This window comes from Sturnira hondurensis, unplaced genomic scaffold, assembly GCF_014824575.4.
Source record: "Sturnira hondurensis isolate 20B ecotype Veracruz unplaced genomic scaffold, ASM1482457v3 Scaffold0012467, whole genome shotgun sequence".
Taxonomy (NCBI): domain Eukaryota; kingdom Metazoa; phylum Chordata; class Mammalia; order Chiroptera; family Phyllostomidae; genus Sturnira; species Sturnira hondurensis.
The window spans coordinates 925,313-949,843 of NW_028085098.1; the positions used below are offsets into that span (position 1 = coordinate 925,313).

The 24,531-nt window shown below is 41.5% G+C and overlaps 1 protein-coding gene across 3 annotated transcripts; it reads right to left on the bottom strand.

The window, feature by feature from the left end:
* Positions 1–7,980: 7,980 nt before the first annotated feature.
* Positions 7,981–23,193, bottom strand: LOC118997068 (myosin regulatory light chain 12B-like). Of its 3 annotated transcripts, none has more exons than XM_037060701.1 (4): positions 22,914–23,193; positions 13,308–13,506; positions 10,399–10,560; positions 7,981–8,462 (listed from the first exon to the last, which is right to left on the bottom strand). In XM_037060701.1, exons 2-4 carry the CDS (start codon positions 13,489–13,491, stop codon positions 8,290–8,292), a joined length of 519 nt encoding a protein of 172 aa, XP_036916596.1. In that variant the 5' UTR covers positions 13,492–13,506; positions 22,914–23,193; the 3' UTR covers positions 7,981–8,289. The 3 variants fall into 3 exon arrangements, with proteins under 3 accessions (XP_036916596.1, XP_036916595.1, XP_036916597.1); XM_037060700.1 differs by having other exon boundaries at positions 13,308–13,512; positions 22,914–23,192; XM_037060702.1 differs by lacking the exon at positions 22,914–23,193 and having other exon boundaries at positions 13,308–13,540.
* Positions 23,194–24,531: the final 1,338 nt, after the last annotated feature.

The window sequence follows — 24,531 nt, forward strand, 5'->3', positions numbered from 1 at the left end:
TCTTCTTTTTCTTAGATAAGTCCCTTTAACATTTCATATAATAAGGGCTTGGTGATGATGAACTCCTTGAACTTGACCTTATCTGAGAAGCACTTTATCTGCCCTTCCATTCTAAATGAAAGCTTTGCTGGATAGAGCAGTCTTGGATGTAGGTCTTTGGATTTCATGACTTGGAATACTTCCTTCCAGCCCCTTCTTGCCTGTAAGGTCTCTTTTGAGAAATCAGCTGACAGTCTGATGGGAACTCCTTTGTAGGTAACTGTCCCCTTATCCCTTGATGCTTCTAGGATTCTCTCCTTCATTTTCATCTTGGCTAATGTAATTATAATGTGCCTTGGTGTGTTCCTTCTTGGGTCCAACTTCTCTGGAACTCTCTGAGCTTCCTGGATTTCCTGGAAGTCTATTTCCTTTGCCAGACTCGGGAAGTTCTCCTTTATTATTTGTTCAAGTAAGTTTTCCACTCGTGGCTGTTTCTTTCCCCCTTCTGGTACCCCTATAATCCGGATGTTGGAACGTTTAAAGATGTCCTGGAGGTTCCTAAGCCTTTCCTCAGTTTTTTGAATTCTTGTTTCTTCATTCTTTTGTGGTTGGATGTTTCATTCTACCTTCTGGTCACTCCCTTGATTTGAGTCCCAGTTTCCTTTCCATCACTATTGGTTTCCTGTGCATTTCCCTTCATCTCAATTAGTTTAGCCTCCATGTGTTCCTCTAATTTGTGACTATAATCTACCAGTTCTGTGAGCATCCTGATCACCAGTGTCTTGAATTGTGCATCTGAGAGGTTCGCTATTTCCTGGTCCTTAGAGTTATTGGCTCTGGGGCTTTGAGTTCTTCTTGAGCCATATTTTGGACTGTTCATGCCTGTTACGGATGAGGAGCGGAGCCCTAGGTGTTCACCAGGGCAGGGCAACTCAGTGGCTATGATACTGTATGTGGGGGCGGGGTCAAAGGGGAACAATGGTGGTCCCCTCTGCTGCTTCCCACCGCTGCTGGGGCCCGCACAGTCCATCCCAATGTGCGCAAATGTGCGACCTCGGTCAACCCACTGCCTTGCGCCCTCACTGGGTCCGCTGCTGGGGCCTGTGCAGTTCGTCTCACTGCTCACTCCTCTGCTGGTTTATCTGCTCTTGCATGTGTGACCCGGTCAGCCTGCCACCCAGCGCCCTCACTGGGTCCGCCCGATGCTACCCCAGCTGCCTGAGCGCCTGAGGTCGGGGATCTTTTCTGCCTGACCAGACTCTGCTGTTGGCTCTGGCCCTCTTACCGGTCTGGTTGAACAGTTCGTTGTTGTCGGACTTCCATATAGTTCAATTTTCTGTTCTTTGGCTATGTCTTTGTTTACTAAACCTTTGTTGTGTTCAAACTTAGTTGTGGGAGAAGGCACAGTGTTTCCACCTACGCCTCCATCTTGGCGGAAGTCCTTTGTTTTCGATCTTGAAACCCACCACCTCACCCCAGTCTTTCAAATCTGGCTTTAAACAGAGCAATAGAATAAGTGCAATTAAAACGATGCCAGGGGACTTCCGCCAAGATGGAGGCATAGGTGGAAACACTGTGCCTTCTCCCACAACCAAGTTTGAATAAAACAAAGGTTTGGAGAAACAAAGACACAACCAAAGGACAGAAAATTGAATTATACGGAAGTCCGACTACATCTAACCGTTCAACGGGGACGGTAAGAGGGGCGGAGCCAGCAGCGAGCAGGGTCGGGCAGGACAGGGCCCCCGACCCAGGCGCGCAGGCAGACGAGAACCAGTTGGGGTGCGGGGCAGACCGCGGGCGCATATTCGCGCACAGTGAGACAGACCACGCAGGCCCCAGGGGGCGAGGGCTGACGGCGGTGGCACACTCGCGAGCAGTGGGACGAAACGCGTGGGCCAGGTGACGGCAGCAACTGCGGCACCGGTGAGGGCCGTGGCGGCAGGCGGCGGACAGGACGCCATAGTCCCTCTTTGACCCCGCCCCCACATACAGCGTCACAACCCAGCGACTTAGTTGCCCTGCAATACCGGTGAGAGCCATTGTCGCTCTTTGACCCCGCCCCCACATACAACGTCACAACCCAGCGACTTAGTTGCCCTGTTCTAGTGAACATTTTAGGGCTCTGATCCTGCTATGGAACAGGCACGAACAACCCGAAAGATGGCACAAGAAGAACTCAAAGTCCCAGAGCCAATAACTCTAAGCGACCAAGAAATTGCCAGCCTCTCAGAAGCACAATTCAGGACACTATTTATCAGGATGCTCACAGAACTGGTAGATTATAGTCACAAATTAGAGGAACAAAGTCACAAATTAGAGGAACATATGAAGGCTAAACTAATTGAAATGAAGGGAGATGCACAGGAAACCAATAGTGATGGAAAGGAAACGGGGACTCAAATCAATGGAATGGACCAGAAGGAAGAACAAAACATCCCACCAGAAAGGAATGAAGAAATGAGAATTCAAAAAAATGAGGAGAGGCTTAGGAACCTCCAGGACATCTTTAAACGTTCCAACATCCGAATTATAGGGGTACCAGAAGGGGGAAAGAAACAGCCACGAGTGGAAAACGTATTTGAACAAATAATAAAGGAGAACTTCCCCAGTCTGGCAAAGGAAATAGACTTCCAGGAAATCCAGGAAGCTCAGAGAGTGCCAAAGAAGTTGGACCCAAGAAGGAACACACCAAGGCACATCATAATTACATTAGCCAAGACCAAAATGAAGGAGAGAATCCTAGAAGCATCAAGGGATAAGGGGACAGTCACCTACAAAGGAGTACCCATCAGACTGTCAGCGGATTTCTCAAAAGAGACCTTACAGGCAAGAAGGGGCTGGAAAGAAGTATTCCAAGTCATGAAATCCAAAGACCTACAGCCAAGATTGCTTTATCCAGCAAAACTTTCATTTAGAATGGAAGGACAGATAAAGTGCTTCTCAGATAAGGTCAAGTTCAAGGAGTTCATCATTACCAAGCCCTTATTATATGAAATGCTAAAGGGACTTATATAAGAAAAAGAAGATGAAAAATATTAACAGTGAAAGGACAGCAAACACACAGCTATTAACAACCACACCTAAAACAAAAGCAAACCAAGAGGACAGCTAAATCAGGAGTGGAACCATAGAAATGAAGAACACATGGAGGGTTAGAAACAGGGGGGTGGGAGGGGGAGAAGGGGGGAGAAGGCACAGAAAATAGCATAGATGGTAGGTAGAAAATAGATAGGGGGGAGGGTGAGAATAGTGGGGGAAATATAGAATCCAAAGAACTTGAGACATGTGGTTATAAACTAAGGGGGGCAGAATGGTGGGGGAGGGAGGGTGCGGGTGGAAGGGATTGAAGGGGGGAATAGAACAACTGTAATGGTATAATCAATAAAATATATTTTTTAAAAAAGAAAAAATAAATAAAACGATGCCAAAGCAATAGTAACAAAGCAGGGTGAAGTGGGGAAATAGGAAGGATGAGGAGAGGCATGTTCTAGCTCCTCCTCCACCATTCCCAGAGCCCAGGTCACCCTCGGATCTTGCCGGGACAGTGACAGCCTCCTAACAGGGAGCATTCTCGCTTCCACATTTGTCCCTCCATTCCATACAGAGCAGTAAGATTGAGCTTTTAAAAACATAACTTACATTTCTTCCCCACCCAAAGCCCTATGATTTTGTACTTACGCTACACAGCAAATACCATCCTTATGTCCTTGTGTTCTAATGCTCCTGGCACATGTGCCTTAGAAGAAGCCATGTCTTTTGCATGGATAGCCCCACCCTGTTCAGCTATGGGGCCCCTCCTGCCATTCGGATCTCAGCTTATGACACCCGAGGCCCTCTCTCTCTCACAGAAATTTGATGCGGCTTACCAGCCTGTTTCTCCTGAGGGAGTGGGAGCTGAAGAGGACATGTCCCTGTCCGTCCTGCCCCCCCACGTTATCCCCACCGCTTAAAGCAGTGCCTGGCACATCACAGGTGATTGATAAACATTGGTTTACTGATGATCAAGATTATCCCAATCTATTTCCCCCTTTCCTTAAACAGTGATTCCTCACTGTTTTTGACCCTGGTGACTTTAAGCTTGAAAGTGGGAAAGGAAGACAGATGTGGATTCTAGGACTTGCGGGACCTTGGACAGGTTTTTCAGTTTTTCCAAACTTCAGACCTTACAAAAAGAATCAGGAATGATACCCACCCTATTTATCTCCTGGGCTATGAAAGTTAGATAATAAATATGAAAGCTCTTATGAACTGTGAAACACTGTAGACAAGGAGTGTGGAACTGATCTCATTTTAAAGACGATGCAAAGGGCCCTGGCTGGCGTAGCTCAGTGTATTGAGTGCGGGTCTGTGAACCAAAGGATCGTGGTTCAATTCTCAGTCAGGGCACATGCCTGGGTTGCAGGCCAGTTCCCAGCAGGGTCCACATGAGAGGCAACCATACATTGATATTTCTCTCCCTCTCTCCTTCCCTTACCCTCTAAAGATAAATAAATAAAATCTTTAAAAAAAGAATTTTAAACAAGCTGAGGGCAGCCTTGTCTGTCAGTCTGTCGGGGCCTAAAGACGGTGAATGCAATCCATTAAGAAAATCGCACCAGGAGGGCTTGGCTGAGGCAGCCCCAAACAGGATGCTGCAGCCCAGCCAGGTAGCCCCCACCCTTGTAGGCATCTCTTAATCACGAGTACTACCTACCAATTAAGATGCTGATCACGCGCCCACCCACCAACCGTCGCCAAGAGCATGCAGTGAGCATGCACAGGACAACCTATCGGGACCACTTCCCCTTTTCCCTTCCTCTCTATAAATAACAGCCCCGCCCAAAATAAAATTTGCAGCTTGATCAGAATCCTTTGTCTTGCTGCCTTTCTCCGCGCCTCTTGTCCCATCCCTATACATCCGTTTCAGGTAGACTCGGGACCCTCGTTGACTGTTCCGCGGGACGGAACATCAGTCCTTCCTTATATCTACACCACATGAATTGCCTTCGAACATTGTATTGATAATAATCTTGTCTTGCATATATATTAACTTATACATTATTGTTTATGCTATTAAAGTCGTCCTAGGTTTTCCTCATTTGGCCTCCTCTACCCAGCCCCACCCACTCCCTCAGGCAATCCTCAAACTTGTCCAAGCCCATGAGTCATGCATATATGTTCTTGGGCTATTCTATTCCCTATGCTATACTTTACATCCCCATGACTATTCTGTATCTACCAATTTGTACTTCTTAATCACTTTACCTTTTTTGCTCATTCCTTCACCTGCTTCCCATCTGCCAACCATCAATACATTTTCTGTATCTGATTGTGCTTCTTTATTTTGTTTTTAAGAATCAATTGTTGATAGATACATCTTTATTGCATTTTATTTTTTTTTATTTTTTAAAGATTTTACTTATTTTCAGAGAGAGGAAGGAAGGGAGAAAGAGAGGGAGAGAAACATCAATGTGCACGAGAAACTGCAATTGGTTGCCCTCACATGCCCCCAACCAGGGACCTGGCCCACAACCCAAGCAGTGCCCTGACTGGGACTCCAACCGGTGACCTTTCAGTTCATAGGCCGGTGCTCAGTCCACTGAGCCACACCAGCCAGGACGTATTTATTACCATTTTATTGTTTATATTTTTATCTTCTTTTTTAAAAAAAAAACCTTTAAAATTTCATATAATACTGGTTTGGTGGTGGTGAAATCCTTTAGCTTTTTCTTGTCTGGGAAGCTCTTTATCTGTCCTTGAATTTTAAAGATAGCTTTGCTGGATAGAGTAATCTTGGTTGTAGGTCCTTGTTTTTCATGACTTGAATATTTCTGGCCAATCCCTTCTAGCCTGCACATTTGAGAAATCAGCTTATGCTTTAAGTTGTCCCCAAGGCTCTTTACACTAGCCTCATTTTTTTTCCTTCATGCTGTTCTGAGTGTTTTATACTTCCTTATATTCTACATCTCTGATCTGATTCTGAGCTTCATCCACTGTACTGTTGGCTCAAAAAAATATTTCAATTAGTGTATCCTTTGTTTCTGATTGGATTTTTTAAAAATGCTGTTGAGATTCTAAGTTCCTTGAACACCCTTGTAACCAGTGTTTTGAGCTCTGCATCTGGAAGATTGCTTCTCTTTATTTCTTTTTCTGGAGTTTTGTTCTGTTCTCTCATTTGGGCAATGTTCCTTTGTCTTATTTTGGCAGCCTCCTTGTTTTTGTTTCCATGTATTAGGTAGAGCTGCTACATCTCCCAGGCTTAGCAGAATGGCCTAATGTAGAAGGTATTCTATAGGGTCCAGTGGCACAACCTCCCCTATTACCCAAGCCGGGTAATCAAGGTATGCCCACCATGTGGCCTGTGCACACCCTCCTGTTGTAGTGTAGCCTTGATAGTTATTGACTTGTCCAAGGTCACTCAACTGTGTTCTGTTTGGGCTCACACAGCATATGATCTGCACATGACTGCTACTTGTGCTGGGCTTGGAGATGCCCAAGCAAGGCCAGTCTGTGGACCAAGGCCAGTCTGTGGACCAAGGCCAGCTGCTGCTAGTGCCAGGCCTGGGGTAACTTAGCAACAGGTATGGAGCTCAGTGAAGCCACATGCTATGTTTGAGAAAACTTAGAGGAGAATCTGAAGCATAGACTAAAACAAGCCATTTGTACTGAAAAGCCACTGGAAACAGCTTGGGTGGGCCCGAAAGTTGGGTGTGCAGGGCCTTAGTAAATCACTAGAGTGAGGCAAACAGGTGGGACAGGTCGATGAAGTCTCAGATACGGCAACCACCTGCCAGCTTTGTGGTTCAATGAGTGGAGGGCTCAGAAAAGGAATGGCCTCTACCAGCACTTGTCTGGGAAAAAGCTGCCACCCAGCTGTTGCCCGATTCTGCACATTTCCATTCCTCTCCATACGTCTCTGGTGCCTTTTAAGCTGCTGCCCCTATGCTGGAGCTCAGAGGGAATGAGTCCAACTGTCTGTGTGGGCCCTTTAAGAGGAACCACCTGAGACTCCAGCAGTTTGTGTGTTCCACAGCCTAAATCCTTTGTTTTTACAGCCAGAGATTATGACTTTCCCCCCTGACACTGGAACCCCGGGCTGGGGGACCTAATGTGGGGCTGGGACTCCTTGTTCTTGGGATAGCCCTTCTGATTTTTATCTGCCATACGTGGGTATGGAACCAGCCTGTTTTGTGTCTCTGGCTCTCCTACCAGGCTTGATGTGGTTTCTTCAATTCTATACTTGTAGGACTTCCATTCAGCTCAATTTCTGATGGTTGTGGACAAAGGTTCTATAGTTTAGCTGCAAATTTGATGTGGTTGTGCAAGGTGGTGAGCCATGTATACCTACACCACCATCTAGACTGAAAGCTTGTCTTCTGTTTTATCTATACACAATTTTCTGAAATTCTACTCAAATAATCAATTCCCAAAAATATTTTAAATTTCAATATGAGTACAAAATTATCTTAGAAACTGATGGAACTATCTTGACCTTTTAGGCACTTTGGGCTTTTCACTGAAATAGCACTCCAAGACCTGGGGTTAGGAGCCCTATTTTGGAATTCCAACTCACACTAACAGTGATTCTGATCGATCACTCAATTATTCAGAGCTCAGTTCCCTCACCTTAAATACAAGGCTAATGGAAACCTATCTCACAAGTTTGTTGGGAAGATTCACCCAAAATCATCTATGTGCAAGCTTTACACACAGTATACTTCTCAGTTTTGCTTCATCTTCATAGACTCTTAGATCAATAAAACATTTAACATTTTCTCAGATAAATTCTGTATTTATAATAGAAGTGTGTGTGTGGAGGGGGGGGGAGAAGACTAGTTTTTACTGCATAATGATGTTAATCTGTCCCTCAAAGTCCTGAAGCACACTGTCCCATATATGTGGAAAAACCAGTTTAACCATGAAATTTAAATTATATAAAGTTGAAAATATGAAAATAGGAGAGCCCCCACGTACCACTTGTTTAAATTTTCATTATATTCCATTTGAGTCAGTATAATCTTTATTTCAAAATAGCGTTTTTATTATATAAAAATGTAAAAATCCAGCAAAACCAGAAATTCTGAATGTATTTTCCTGGGCTTTCACATTTGTTGATTTTTATTTGCAAACTCTTTTTCAACACAATTTACAACCTCATACCCATCTGCAGTCTGATTATACAAGTACTAAGTGGCAGAAAGGTCTAGAATAAATACATCAAAAGAGGCAAAGCTGTGAAACTAAGTTGCATGCAACAGATCTATGAGGATGGGGGGAAGTGTTGGGGAAATAAAAGAAAGTAATTGGAAGGTTTTAGCTAAAGTTCTTTCAATCATCTTTGTCTTTAGCTCCATGTTTAAGGATGCGTGTGAACTCAATGTAATCAAAATTTCCCTTTTTGTCAATAGGTGCCTCTCTGTACAGCTCATCCACTTCCTCGTCGGTAAACCGATCTCCCATTGTTGTCAGCAGATCTCTCAGGTAGTCTTCCTGAATGGTGCCTGGGAGACACAGAAAGAAAGGAGTCATGAATTCTTCCTGGTACTTTAATAGTTCATTTCGTCACTAGGTCAATCTTTTAAAAACAAAAATTTATTTACTTATTTTTAAGAAAAAAGGTAAGGGAGGGAGAAAAGGAGGGAGAGAATCAACCATCTCTCCCTGATCGGTTGCCTGTCACATCCCCCCAACTGGGGACTTGGTCTGCAACCCAGGCATGTGCCCTGACCAGGAATCAAACCAGTGACCTTTCAGTTTGTAGGCCCATACTTAATCCACTGAGCAATACCAGCTAGGGCAAGACTAGATCAATTTTATAAAACATTTCAGAACATCCAAATTTGCATGAACAAAATAAGTTAGTGAACTAAGGCAATATGTAACTATGTCATTATGTTTTCCTGTTACTTAGAGTTCTTTACAATAGTAGATCATTTTAAAAGCTCTTTTAAAAGAGCATATGCTTACAGAGTTAGCAGAGTATATGCTTATAAAATTTATTTCAAGCAAGTGTTTCTAGGAGGAAAAAAATCCTGTATTTCAGAAATAAAGAGGAAAAAAAGGGGCAACTACCCAGAAAAGTGACCCCGTGTGCATGAAGAACGGTGCAGCTTTGACAGGCAGAAATGGGGAAACAGGAATAGGACGCAAGGAAATATCTGAGGAGGTGATGAAGGTGGATGAGTTAATGTAGGGTTAATGCAGAAGACTAAAATCAGAGAAGTAACAAAAGTGGATAGTTAGGCTCTGTCCACTTTAAAATGAGAAAGGAAAACAACCCTAACATTTGAATTGCTCATGTTTGTTAACTACAGTCATGTGATGAGAAATGCATTGTTAGGAAATTTTGTTGGCAAACATCAAAGTGTACTTACACAGACCTAGATGGTATAGCCTACTATACACCAAGCTATAGGTATAGCCTATTGCTCCAGGCTACAAGCCTGTGCAAAACAACATGAGATTAAATCAAGCCCAAGAAAAACCGCTACAATGAAGAGATGCAGTAAACACACATATATGGGCAATGCTGGTGTAACACAAAGCATAACGTTTAACAGAAAACTTTTTTTATAAGTAGGAAGAGTACACTCTAGAATACCAATAAATAGTATAGTAAGTACATACACTAGTAACAGTCATTCATTATCTTTATTCTGTACTGTACATTAATTGTGTGCATTCTACTGTTATATGATTGGCAATGCAGGTTTGTTCACACCAGCATCACCACAAACACGTGTGTAATGCATGTGCTATGATGTGATGGCTAGAACGTCACTAGGGTGACAGGAATTTTTCAGCTCCATTATAATCCTGTGAGAACCATTACATATAAACCACTATAAACCATTATACATGCATCTGTCCTTTACTGAAAGAGAGTTATGTGGCACATGGTCACACTTTCCTGTGCAATTTATAGTCTCTTGAAGAAGTAACTTTCATGTTTAAGAAATACTATTTAACAGCCCTGGCTGGTGTAACTCAGTGGATTAAGCGTGGGCCTGTGAACCAAAGGATCGAGGTTTGATTCTCGGTCAGGGCACATGCCTGGGTTGCAGGTCAGTTCCCAGTGGGGGACACACAACAGGCAACCGTACATTGATATTTCTCTCCCTCTCTCCTTCCCTTCCTCTCTAAAGATAAATACAAAAATCTTTAAAAAAAAAAGAAAAAAGAAATACTATTTAACAGACAAGTCTCCCTTCAGGAAGGGAGCTTTCACAAAGCTCAGGTCCAAATTCAAAGATTAACACCACAGATTGTGTAGCTTTATGATCTGCATTAACTGTGTCCTAGCCATTCTCAGTTATACGGTCTCATTATAAATGATAGTTTCCCTTTATTCATTTCTTAAAATGTATACTTTACTAATCTTTTTCATTTCCTAAAAAGTGTTTCATATACTGCAATAAGGACATAAAGAGCACCCACCAGTTGCTTCTTCATCAAAGCAAGCAAAAGCATTTCTGATGACGTCCTCTGGGTCTGTGCCATTTAACTTCTCACCAAACATAGTGAGGAACATGGTGAAATTTATGGGCCCTGGGGCCTCGTTCATCATGGCGTCAAGGTATGCATCTGTTGGATTCTTCCCTATAAAGAGTTCACATTTTAACATTTAAGGACAAAGAACTAATTTCAACAAATAATTGCTTTGTTAATGTTATGCTCTCCAATGTATTTTTAAAACGCACATGAGTCTACAGCCATACCACCCTGAACGTTCCCGATCTCGTCTAAAAGGTACATCATACTCACATGAAACTCATTTTTGAGTTAAGTGCATTAAGAACATTTTTAAAAGACAATTTTTGACACCATAAAAAGTATCTGACACAGCATTATAAAAATGGGCTAAGGTTGAATGTTGTTCATTTATTGATACTTTCTGTAACTTTTCCTTCACTATTTTAAACAAAACAGAACACACACCTGAAACTATGGTCCAGGCAATGCCATTATTAAATCTTAAATGTTGATAACATTAAAGGTCCATCAGGGCCTTTCAATACCAGTTACTTAAAAAAAAATCTAAATATTCATATTTCCAACTGTAGTACAGTTACCATGAACATCATACTCACATGAAACTAATGATGCTTCAAAAATTTTATTTATAAGCTGGTCATTTAAGCTAAAACTATTAGGAATTGGAAGGTCATTTTGAGGTTGCCAGGCATATCACCAAATGCTGTCAACCCATGTCACTAAAACTGTAGCCTTGTTGAGTACTGTTCATAATGGAAATCTCAACCTCAGTTCCAGCTGAGAGTACCTCTCCCTCTCCTCGTACAGCGCTGAACTGCTCTGACTCTTCCCTCAAGTTGGGAGAAATTCCCCTGGGACAGCCAGGCACAGCAGGAGTGAAAATGGACTTCTCTCTGCCTACGCATTTGTGAGGACCCCCTGGTACAGGAAAAGCAACAATGAACAAGGTGTCTGGAACAGTGAGTTTGAATCCCAGTTCTGCCACTGGCTGTGTGACCTGGGAGAAGGTGGCAGGTATCTGGGGTTCTTTTTAATCTATAAAATTGATTGATTAAATTTGGTATCTGAAAGGTCTCTTCCAACATTAAGTTTGTATGAAAGGAACATCTGTAAGTTAGATATTCACATCTAAGGAAGCACCCTCAATATTATGCCCAACTAAGTGCCAATGATAGTCAAATCTGGAATTGTGGTTCATATGCGAAGTTTTAATCCCGAGAATTTGGGTAAAATTTAAAAGCCAAGTTGGCATCTCTCTTACTGCCTCATAACCCTCATTCACACCCACACAGCATGCCCAACACAAAAATTAGCCCAAAATTAATCTCAAGATACACTGAATAAGTAAAAGTAGCTAAAAAAAAGCTACTTTTCTATGTTCAGGTTTAACTCATTTCTCCTGCAGCAATTTTTTTTAGGGAGGGAAAACTATAATCCAAAGGTGCCAGAAGAGCATGGGTACGAAAAAGACACTGGGACCTAAAATGAACTGGTTTAGGCTAAACATCTATGGACCCATTCAAGGCATCCAATATAATTTGCTGATTTAAAAGATAAATACATATACATATATATAAGCTTGTACATGTAAAAGGTATATATTTACATATAAAAGGCAAACTGTGCTGATCTTAAAAGACAGTTTCCCAAAATAGGAGGCCCTAAAGTCAACCTCTGACTCTACCATCACTTGTAAATTAATTGAGCATCTACTATGATCATGGTACAGGCTGTAGGCTTAATCTTAGTAATAGTTAACTAAGTCCCTCAATTTTCCTCAGTGGGCTTCTTCAATAATGACCTGTGAATACACAGTTGCTATGCTGAGGGGAAAACACTGGGATCCAGCCTATCTGCAGGTCAACAAATTAGGTAAACATCTCGACTCTACTCTCACTCTGAATAAAGGAAACGCCCCAAAATGTTAACGATTGGTGAACCTAGGTAAAGGATGTTCAACTTTTTGTAGGTTTAAAAATTTTCAAAATAGTAGGTTAGGAGAAAAAAATAAAAATAAGACGGAGGAACAAATTGTGTTGCGGTTACTAAAGGGAAAAAAATAACTTCTTTCTCTTTACCCTCTGCCTAAGAGTCAAGCACAAAAACACCCCAGAGTGTACAGCCTAACTGGAGGCCGTTCCGACCCACACCCCTTTGAATGCCCAGTCACTCTTGTCTATCAAGAACTAGGCTGGCCATTCATTTCTCCACAGCCATATAATTAGTGCTGACTCAGTGCAGAACACAGAAGACCTTCTGTTCCTTCCTTCTTTTTAAGATCAAACAAACAAGTAAAAAATCTTACAAGAAATAATAAAAGAACACCCATAATAACCAAAATAACAAAGGGCAGTTTATGCTTGCTTTAAATCTTTTATTTTTACATTTCTTTTTCTTTTGTTATAAAAAATAATTGTAAGTAAAATGGTGAAAGTAGCTTTCCTGCATTCCCCTTTTCAGTAGCACAGCCCTTCCTGGACTCAAGACAATTATTCATCATTATCACTTCCTATCTATAATCTAGTCTCAACCTTTATTACTGACTAGGCTATATTATTAGTTATACATTCTACTTCCAATTCTGTTATTTTGCCACCTAGCTATCCCCTAGTAGACCTATCTTATTTAGCTGAGAGGAACTGAGGCTTGCCTAGTACCTGCCAGGTCCCCACCCCTATAGGTTTATCCTCTTATGATTGGCCAAGGCTTAACGCGGCACCTTCCACACAGACTTCTCTCAATAGGATTTGGAAAAAGGACAACAATAGCTGAATATCACACAGAAAATAATCCATAAAACGCTAAATTACTATTTTTGGGGAAACAGGCATATTGAGAATATAAAAGTCTACCTAGAGAAGCAAGCATATCATGCAAATCTTCCTTGTCAATGAAACCATCTCTGTTCTGGTCAATCATGTTGAAGGCCTCTTTAAACTCCTGGATCTGTGACTGATCAAACATGGCGAACACATTGGATGTTGCGCGCTGGGGGCGCTTCTTGGTGGTCTTGGTCTTTGCCTTTTTGCTCGACATGGTGGCTGTTTAATTCTAGAGTTAAAAGAAAGCAAGCAAAAAAGAAAGTCTAAAACACAAAGCAAAAATGAAATAACATCTAGTTAGTGAAGTAGAAATATCTTAATGTAGAATTATTCATTTGAATAGGAATACATATATATTTAAACTTTATTTCCAATGGCCAGGGGAAAAAAGCAATTTTGAAAAAAATTAAGAAACAGAAATTACTGATGCACCTTCCCCTAAAATCATTAAACCCAGATTTATTAAGTGGAAACTCATTTTAAAATACGTAACAATACTCAGCATTTACTGAGTGCTTCCTATATGCCGAGCACTGTTATGAAGGCATGAGTTTCTCTTAAAAGGAGAGGTTCTAAAGTTGGTATCTTACTTTTATAAGGACAGCCCCACGTAACGCTCACAACAATCCCATGCAGTAGGGTTTTATCTCCACTTTATTACCAATATTGCATAAACTGAGCCTCAGTTTTTCCAAAAACAGTTTGTAAATCAGGGAATCTCACTCGATCGTGATTTACAGTAAAAGATATCTACTTCGATGAAAGTCAAAATTAAATGAGATAACATAGGCAAAGAGACTAGTATAGTTACTGCACAGCATGTTAAAAAGGCTCATATCTTTTTAAAAAACCATAAAAACCTATTCTTTTTGGAAACATTTCCCATTTTTATTCAAAAAACTAATAAAAACAGTAACAACAGATTACAGAGCCGCATATTAATAACAAAACAAGAAGGAAATGAAATATTCCAGAGACATCTTAAAAAGTTGCAAAGGAATACACAATAGGCTAAAATTCTACAGCTAACCTGTGGTTGCATAGCACATAATTATTTATTCTGGCATTTCGTTTATAAGTTCTTCCTTATATTTGCCTTTCTCTTTTCCAACTTGTCAAGACTTGGCTTTGTGTTCAAGACTTTTTCCCCCCCGATCTCCATCCAGTTTTAGTCTGGTGAAAACCACCTTGCTGGGGTGAGTGAATGCCCCACATGGACAGTGGTGCCATTAGCCTTCTCACGCTGCGCCTGCTCCATGTAGGTAATGTATGTATGTATGTATGTATGTATGTATTTATTATTTTAATTTTCTTTTTAGGTAATGTATTTTCTCCCACACACACATGCGAGGGGGCACCGAAGTGGTGTTTGGGGTTTTTGTTTAGGTCTGAGTTCACAAAGAGGTTGAACTCCATGGTGGCCATCTACCTGGTGCCAGAAGTCCAAAACCTACTCTTTAATCTTGTATCCCTTTTTTCCACCTTTTCATTTCCCATTTCCCTTGACAAAACTTTCAGATTATCAGTTTTATTAATATTCAACTGTCTCCATTTTCTCATCTTCCCAATCACTCCCCAATTCTCTACAATACGGCTTTGATGGTAGCCTCCGGTATTCTACTGAAAGCCACCAATAAGTGTCAGACAGAATGAACACTTTTCATTCCACTTTTTAAAAATTTTTTATTTAGATTTATTTATTTATTTTTAGAGAGAGAGGGGTTGGGAGGGAGAAAGACAGGGAGAGAAACATCTATGCGTGGTTGCGTCTCACATGGTCCCCACTGGGGACCTGGCCTGCAACCCAGGCACATGCCCTAACTGAGAATTGACCTGGCAACACTTTGGTTCACAGTCCATGCTCAATCCACTGAGCTATCCCAACCAAGGCTTTATTTGTATTTTTAAATAATACATAAAACACAAAAATACTATCAGCCTTGGAATTACAAAGTCCTGAGTTTGAATCTTTCCCCCACCATTACTAGCTACCAGAGGACACCAGAGTAATTTTTTGATTCAATCTCCTACTCATTCTTCACAACTTTCCTATGAGACAAGTACTAACTAGGTTAAAAAAAAAATCAATGGCCCTTGTGCAGTGAAGAATATAATTTTGTCCAAAGAGAGGTCTGGCCTTTGTCCTTGGCTCCTGGGAAGAAATTTCTAAGCCCTTGGAATATCATGCTTGATATTCGGGGTCTTGGGTCACGCCAGATTTCAAACAATGTGATTTATTGTGGAAGATTTGGGCTACATGTTATTAGTTGACCTCTAGAGGGGCTGCAGACTGAGATGAGCTATGCAGCAGTCAATAGTACCTATGTAACAGAGTTCCAATAAAAACTATAGATATCAAGGATCAAATGAACGTCCCTGATTGGCAATACTCCATGCACACTGTCTCATCTTGTTGTCAGGAGTAGTTAACACTCTCCCATGAGAGAGGACAACTGGAAGGTCTGCATTTACGACTCCTGGACTATGCACCTTGCATGCCTCTTCCCCTGGCTGATTTTAATCTGAATCATTTTATTGTACTAAACCACAACCATGTGATAACAGCTTTTAGTGAGTTCTGTAAATCCTAGTAAATTATTGAACCTGAGAGCCATCCTGGAAACCCAAACTTGCCACTGGTGTCAATGAGGATGGTCTTGGGGATTGTTTTCTAACTCTGCAACCACATAGTTTGGAAGCAGGTGACCAGCTCCAACAGTGGCTGAACAAGGGGATTTTAGACCTGGGACTCTAGAACTTCTGGTCTTGGACTTTTAATCTACATTGTTTCTTCTCTTACTTCAATATAAAAAATTCCCCACTGGGTATTTTGAGGCTAGGCTTAGTGGTACAGTTTTGAACACAGCAGATAATAGGCTCAATGTAATTTCTTTTTTTTAAGTTTATTTTTTCCTCTGTACTTCATTTAAAAACAATGCATATTTATATAAATATATGGTACCTATAAAAATCATATACGTGGATGCATAAAGTGAAAAAAGTGAGGCAAAGTTGTAGCAAAACAATCAATCTGAAGAGAATTGTGTGCCCCCTCCACCCCCGCCCCCCCCAAGAATCTCCCATCCTAAGAGAGAAGTATGAGAAGTATCTTGGCTTTCTCTACTTTCTCACTTCCCACTCACTTTCAACCCACCACAATCTGGCTTTTTCTACTCCAAATACTTTCAAATCACCAAATCCAGTCTAAATCTCCTTGGACAATTCTGCTATATTTGACATCCTTTTATCCCTCTTTCCTTCAGAGCCCCAACAACTCTTGGTTTTAGTGAACAGTCATGGTAGAAATGAACTGCCCCAAATGAAAAGAGACTGCAAGGTTCCTAATCTTAAAGACCTTACACTTTAATGGGGAAGACTCTTAAATGTTATATTGAAAAGAACTATTTATGTAAAATGCTGTATTTGACTTGGTAACACCCACATACTCTCTCTCAGCTCTATCTCTATGACTGGTCCTCCTCCCTTTTCTTGTTAAGTCTTTATCTCCTCCACTCGCTTAAACATTCCTGTTTCTCAGTATTCTAGCAGTGGTGACTTTACTTAGATGATCTCATTGACTCACTGTTCTGACCACACCTATGTCCTAGGTCTGTTATCTCTACACCTGACCTTGAGTTGGACTTAAATATCCAATTGCTGATGAAACGCATCTATCTGAATATTCCACAGACACTCATAATCAGCATGTTGAAGACTGAATTATCTTCCCCCTCCTGAACTTTGTCATCCTTCTGTTTTCTCTCAGTGAATGGCACTCTCATTTAACTCACTCACCAAACCAGAAACCCAGGAGTCATCCTGACTCATCCCTACCCCTGATGATCAAGCCCTACTTCTTAAGTATTTCTCAGGTTGACTCATCCTCTTCATTCCCTGGCTGGACCCTCATCATCTCTTCGTGTACCTCTATGGCCAACTAACCAATATCCTTGCTTCTTAGTTCCCTCTAAACTACATTTTATATTCCAGCCAGAGTTGTCTAAAACATGAATATGACATTACCATTTCCCTCTTAAAAATCTTTCATCTCTACTGCTTCACAGCAAACACGGTACACAGGTATTCTTTGCCTCCTCTAGAATGAACTTTCCAGCCTCAATTCTAGCCTGTCTCTGTTTTGTACTTTTCCTTCAGCAACACCAAACTGCTTCTATGTGCCCAAAGCACCATGCAAGTGTTTAACCTTATACACCATATTTCTGTTCTTGCTGTCTTTCTAGTCCAAAATGCTTTAGGACAAGAGAAAAAAATTAAATGTCTACTCGACCTATGGCTCCTTACCATTTATCAAGTGACTCAGGTACTAAGCACATTTACATGCACTAAATTTAACTTGCCTGCTTTGCAAATGAAGGAAGAAAGGATCAAAGACATTAAATAACTTGCCCGAGGTACCTAGTGGCAGAGCTATGAGTCAAACCTCCTTTATTCAAGGTTACTTCTACCTACATATTTTCTTTGTATTAAATATTCTTCTAATATTCTGAGTTTACCACAATTAACAAAAACTTTCAATACTACCAATATAACATGACCCTGATTTCTGAGCAGCTACTCTCCTATAAGCTCAAATCCTAGACGAACTGAGTTTTCAAATAAATTCAAACTCTATGGGGAAATCAATGTACAAAACACAACTGCACTGTGGAATGGTGAGAGAATAAAATATAAATGACACTCCTTGAAATTGTGCAATGTAGCAGCCCCAGTTTGGGTTTGATCAAGTGGGAGTATTTCCTTTCAGTCATGGTCTTGGCCTGACATAAGTAAAGATTTGAAACCTTCACCTAGGGCTATCAAATGAATGTTTAACCTTTAAATGTTAAAAAAAAACCATGACCAAACCTCACCCTTAAACTAGTTACCGAATATCCACATATAACATAGCACATAATGTAATGAATAACTCTCAACAGCAGGAAAACTCACTTCCTCTTCAAATTTTAATTACTTTTTGTAAATCTTTTTAAATTATTTATTTATTTATTTTTAGAGAGGAGAAGGGATGAAGAAAGAGAGGGAGAGAAACATCAATGTGTGGTTGCCTCTCACATGGCCCCCACTGGGGACCTGGCCCGAAACCCAGGCATGTGCCCTGACTGGGAGTCGAACCTGTGAGCCCTCAGTTCACAGCCTGTGCTCAATCCACTGAGCCACACCAGCCATGGCTATTTTTCGTAAATTTCTAATACAGAGTGAACTAAAGGTCACATGTAGTGTTCACAGAGATTACGAGATGGGCAGGGATGTAGGAACACTGGCATTACACGTAACTGTGGTGTCAACATATTCAAATAACCTAAATATGTACAAAATCACCTGTAATACTAATGTACAAATCAAAACATGGGCACCATAATCCCATTAATGAGCAGAAAATGCTTGTGAACTTCACTTGCCCTATATGACTCTATTGGAAGCCTGGGAAACACAGTCATGGGGCATATTCTATCAGCTACTTATGACTTCCTCAACATTCCTTTGAGGCTTCTTCTTTTAAGTATCTTAAGTCAGCTAACTGTTGTCACCATATGGCAAGTAAATGTGGCTCTCACAGTAGTTGACCTTCTGGTTTCAATCTTGGCTTCACATTAAAATTACCCATGAAGTTAAAAAAAAAAAGCAAACAAACAGATACCTAGGTCTTACTCTAATCAAACAAACTAATGTCTACAGATGGGAGCCAGGAATCTGTACGTTAAAAAATGCAACCAGGTGATTCCAATGTACTTTGAAGGCTGAGAACCACTGTGTTAACCACTCAGAAGGTACTGGACCGTTTGTTTAGTTCCCTTTAGTTTTTAAAATGTGGTCATTATGGTTTAATGGTGATGCTAGAGACCTAGATTCTAATTCCAGTTGTCATTCTCAAGTTGACCTTTGGTCATGTTAGCTTTCCTGGTTCTCATTTTCCTCATCTATAAAATAAAGGGTAGGTCAAAAGTCACAAACTGGCACCTACCAAACTACACGAAGTTTGTAGGAAGGTTCATTTAGTGCCTCGAGGGATGACCTTTTAAATTCCCTTCTGAATTATTTAGTTTGTCAACATTTTCAAATACTATTTCTCTTTAATAAAAACAAATTTCAGACATCTCGATAAGCAATCACTTGACCAGCATTCCCAAATTCCTGTGGTTAATAAATGTTTTGTGAGTAATCCCCACTATTCCCTACAACTTCCTGACTCCAGCAGTATTTGTTTGTTACCCCCTGGCCTCTGTGTTGAACTTGCTTCTTGGATCTAGTGGTAGCCAGGATCCAAACTGGCCCTCAATACTTTTCTTGTCTTTGTGTAGTCCCATCCAACAGTAAAAAGGGTTGATCTGTGAAACTGTAGGGGAGGTGAAATATTTTCCTTCTACTCTTCTGAGTTCTTGGCTGACAGCACTGTGGTAATAGATTAATGAGAAAAACAAAGAGAAGCTTATCAACATGTATATCTCAAGTATACATGGGACATACCCAGGGCAAAACCATTTCTCAGAGGTGGCTTAGAACTTGGGCTTAAATATCATCTTTAGCTGACGACAAAAGAAAGGTATGTGAGGGAAAAGGGCTAGTTACAGAAGGAAAGTTACCAGAATAATCAAAGTAAACTAGGGTAATGTATTTTTTCATGAGGGCCTTCTCCAGTGATAAGAGTCCAAAGTTAACTCCAGAGAGTAATCTTGGTCCCTCCCAGTGGAGAAAATAAAATTTATATCCTGCTTTTAGACAAAGAAGGAGAGGGCAGAAAGCTTTTCTTGAATCTGCTTCTTCTAAATTGCCTCTAGCTCAAAATCTTATTTATGTTAAAATGGCATATTTGGGGGTGGCATATTCTCCTACCCTTCATAACCAATGGGATATGGCAAAAATAATAGTGCAACTTTGTCATAACAGACACTGAAGCTTTTGCCTTGCTCACTCTTGGATCACAATCTGGGGGAAACCAGCACCAGGACATGAGGGCAGTACACAGCCCTAAGCAGAGGTCCACATGGCAGGGAACTGAGGCCTCCTGTCACTGGTCAGAATCACCTTGCCAGCTATGTGAGTCAGCCATCTTGGAGGTTGATTTTCCTTCAAAAGACTGCAAACCTGGCTGACATCTGGACGGCAATCTTCCGAGATCCTGAGCCAGAACCACCCTGAAATTCCTGACCCTCAGAAACCATTTATTGTTTTTTTAAGGTGTTAAGTTTTGGGAGTAATTTGTTATATAGCAATAGAAAACTAATAAAGTCACTGTGTTTCTTTGGTCTCTTTAATGTTGAAATATGGCAATGTATTTATTTCAGAATTATAATCACAGAATTTTTTAAAAGTTCAAAGTGGCCATTAATTTTGGGTTAGAAAATTTTAATTCCTTCTATTCTCTCCTAAGTTCTGTGGGTTTCTCTTCTAACTGCCAACAGAGTCACCCTTTCTTCAACATTACCATCACCACTATCCTATTCTTCTGGCTGATTCCTATGCTGATTTGCTAGTTCTTCCTTCCTAACTGGAGTTTTCTTCAAAGCTATTCTTGAATGACTGTGCTTTTAAGTACTGGTTGAAAAAACTGATATCAGAAAGCTACTACTCAAAAATGAGGTCATTAAGGAGGGAGGAGGAACTGGTTTTGTGAGCAAAGAGATGATACAGAATTCACGTTTTAACCAAGTTACAGTAGAACGGCAGAAGAGACAGATGCCTGAGGCAGGATTTTTAAGAGGTCCCCTTTAGCAAGGGGATCTGGATCTGACTCCCAAAACAAGCTTTTCTCTACGGTATACCCATGGTTTAGCAAAAACTCCACTGAACTCTTCCTCAAGAGATCTTTAACAAAATTACCATCTACTCCTTGTTCCATACCTAGAAGAAAGAGGCAACAATTGAGTACTAAACATGTGCTAGGCACTGGTCTTAACATTTTACATGTATTAACATATTTAATCCACATAACAATTTGTGATACAGGTAAAGTTACTTTTCCCCCTTTTTAGGTGAGAAAATGAGGGAAAAGAGAATAAACATCTTGCCTGCAGCTAGAAAAAGGAAGAGCTTAAATCCATGATCTGCACTTTGGAAGTCTAGCTCCAGAACTTGTACTGCTAGTCCCTAATATCCTACATATAGGAAACTGAAAGTCTCTATCATAAAAATACAGAGAGACAGTCAGGAGTAAAAAGCAATACTGCCACACCCCTACAGTGTGAAACAAGGAAGATAACCGAAGTTGCTAGCAATGAAAACCACTCCTAGATTTCTGGTGCCTTTGAATCTTGGGAGACAGGAATAGTCAGCCCCATTCGGGGGTCCAAGTCCTCTCATCTTTCCTAACCCCTGCAACCCAGACCTGGGGACTGCCCGGCTGGCTAAATTTGGTCTCACTGAACAATAAATGAATTTATTTATTCAGCCATCATACAAGTCGTTTCATTCAACACAGCCTAAACAAAAAAATAAAGCTGTGCACTTTGTTAGGAGGTTAGAATCTTTAGAAATTTCTCACAGAGGAATTTCTGTGAGGGTCCACCTAATGCTTACAGAGCAAATGGGTGGTACCATGTGAACATCCCTCAAGTGACATCAGGCAAATCATCTCACCTGTCTTGGTTTGTTTCCTCAATTATAAAATGAAAGAGTTCTATAAAGTTCTTTTGAACCCTAAAATGCTACAATACTTTTCTTACCAAAAGACCAGTGCAATTTCATCTTAAACAAAGGCTGACAAATCAATTTTCTCTAAACACTTTCTTCATATTACTTCCTTGGTTTAGAATCCTAGGTGAATCCCTAATGCCTCTTAAATCTTTTATTTCTCCTCAAATTTTCAAGACACCCATAAAAAGGCCCCACTTATCTCCATATTATTTCCATATTCACTATAGTTCTGTTCCATTCAGGCTGGTCTTCCCACCATCTCCTTTCCATTTGGCACACATTCCCACCTTTTGCGCTTTTGGTTTTGTTACCTCCTACCGCACATCCAGCCAGAAATACTCAATTTTCCTCCTTCCAGGGCTGACTCCAAAGTTTTCAGTGAGGTCACGATTCATTTTTCAGAGAAACTTTCTTGATTTTTATTTATCCTTTTCATCAACATAAATGCACGAAATCTTCACAAGATGCATGATACAGCGAGACTTGTCACTCTTATGGAAATCATTACAGTTTAGTCTATACTAACCACACATCCTGTGCGTTTCTCTATTTTCCTCGGACACTTCATTTAAGGCGAGAACCATGCACCAATAGACTACGTATCCCCCAAAGCATCAAGCGGTGTGTGCGGTACAGACCACCGGCTCAACAACCAAATCGACTGACTGTGCTCGCCAGGGCGGGGGTCTGCAGTCAGGCCGCCGGGCGGTGGGAGGCACCAGGTGTGTTAAGTCATCCTGGGTGACGCAGGGCCGCGGCATGGCCATCTCTTCCAGCCGGACCTGTTTGTTGGCCGGCTTCAATTGCACAGAAGATGGGCCCAAGCCTGGCTGCGACTCGAACCTCCCTCCTCGCCCACCCTGACAGCTCCCACAGCCCCCTGCCCTCTCCTCCCCTGCCTAGATCCGGCCGCCGTGTGACGCGTGGAAGGGGAAACGGGTGCAGCTCAAAGGGTATAGCGCGCGGGGATGGAATGCCACTCACCGCTGCCAGACACCAGAAACCAGGCTGCCCAGACGAAATGACCAGCGACTGCGACGAGCACAGGGATGTGGAGCTATAGAGGCGGCGCCCGGCACTTCCTGCCTCGGGAGGCGGACCGGAAAACGCTGCGGAAGGTGCGGCAGGATCCAACTCGGGACCGGGTTGGGGACGTGCAGCAGTTCTCGCTCAGGAGGGAGCAAGCCCTGCCGCGTCTGCCGGGGAACAGGAGTCGGACCGAAGAATGTGGCTAGGATTTTAGTTGGCTTCCTGAGCCTGGCTGATTTGTTTGCCTTGGTGCGCCTGCGGCCCAGCGACCCGTCGTCTCCCCCCGCCGATTGCCACGGAGTCCCGAGGCCCTTCCGCATTCCTGGGTCGCAGGGCAGGGCCAGGAATTTGACCCGGGTGGGGCAGGATGCGATTCCTAAGATTTGGGGTCCCGGGTATTGGAAACCGCCCACCCAGGGCTGCCAGAGTAAACAAATAATAGTACAGCAGACCTAGTTCAATTCGGACTTCACATAAAACAAGTTAACTTCTAGGCACGTCCTTACAAAATACCGAGGAAGGTAAGAGGTTGATGGCCGCGCCAACTCTTGCCTGTTGAAAAGCCCTTTTAAAACTGCATTCCAGGCCTAGTTATATCATTGGTGATAATTTCTTTTTCTAAAAGCACTCAGACGATGCTGGTGCTGTGGTCCTCATACCCGCCCAAGGTCCAGTTCCTAAGCGAATGCATTTTTTCAGTAGAATTTGAAAAGCAAATGCAGAGAAGTCACACCTGGTTCTAAAGCATTTACTCTTTCCCTCAGCTGCATTGTGCCCTTGGTCCAATAGCTTAAATGTCTAATTTTTCTCCAATTATGATATTTTGGCTTCTTAGGTCTTTGTCTTAAGAGCTCTTCTAAGTATTGTCTATTACCATTCTATAAACCCACACCAGGACAACCTTAAGATCATAGCTGAGACACCATGACTGTACTTTCACTTTGATTTCATGTTTCTAGAACCGTTTTCCAATAGTCACTAATCACATGTGGCTAATTAAAGATTCAATTTCTCAGTTATATTAGACACATTTTAAGTGCTCAATAGCCACGTGACTAGTGTCCTTATTGGACAGAATTTCTATTATCACTGAACATTCTACTAGATAACAATTCTAAATAAAGTAATTCTAAGGTGTATTTTTCTCTCTAGACACAAAAGAAAAATAGTATGGAAAGCTGAGTAAATATTTCGCATTTGGGAAATGGTTATTTATGGCATACCCACAAATGTACAATATCCTCAAATGTGTCTAATATAACTGGAGAACTGAATTTTTAATTTATGGTTCCCATACTATTTTGTGGCTCTGTGTACCTTTCCAAGCCCCTTTACTGTCTTCTCATTTCTCTTAACTTGCTGGCACCTAAGTCTAGGTGTTAAACCTTTTGCTGTTCTTTTCTCTTTGTGGAAAATTGTTGCCTTTCCTTTTCAGAATTTGCTTTGTCTCATAGTCTGGCCTTCTTCCTTTTTTCCCTGTAACACTCATCAGTTCCTGCTCTTGAGTTACTGGCTTTGTGATCAAGTAAAATTTGGGACCTGGGAGTCCAAATGACCATATAATCATAAGAAG

Excerpts from the sequence above, each read along its gene's own strand:
- LOC118997068 (XM_037060701.1), bottom strand. The coding sequence starts at position 13,491 with ATGTCGAGCAAAAAGGCAAAGACCAAGACCACCAAGAAGCGCCCCCAG. Across the intron at positions 10,561-13,307 it reads TGATATGCTTGCTTCTCTAG|GGAAGAATCCAACAGATGCA; the intron begins GTAGACTTTTAT and ends AACTCTTTATAG. Across the intron at positions 8,463-10,398 it reads CTTTGATGAAGAAGCAACTG|GCACCATTCAGGAAGACTAC; the intron begins GTGGGTGCTCTT and ends TGTGTCTCCCAG.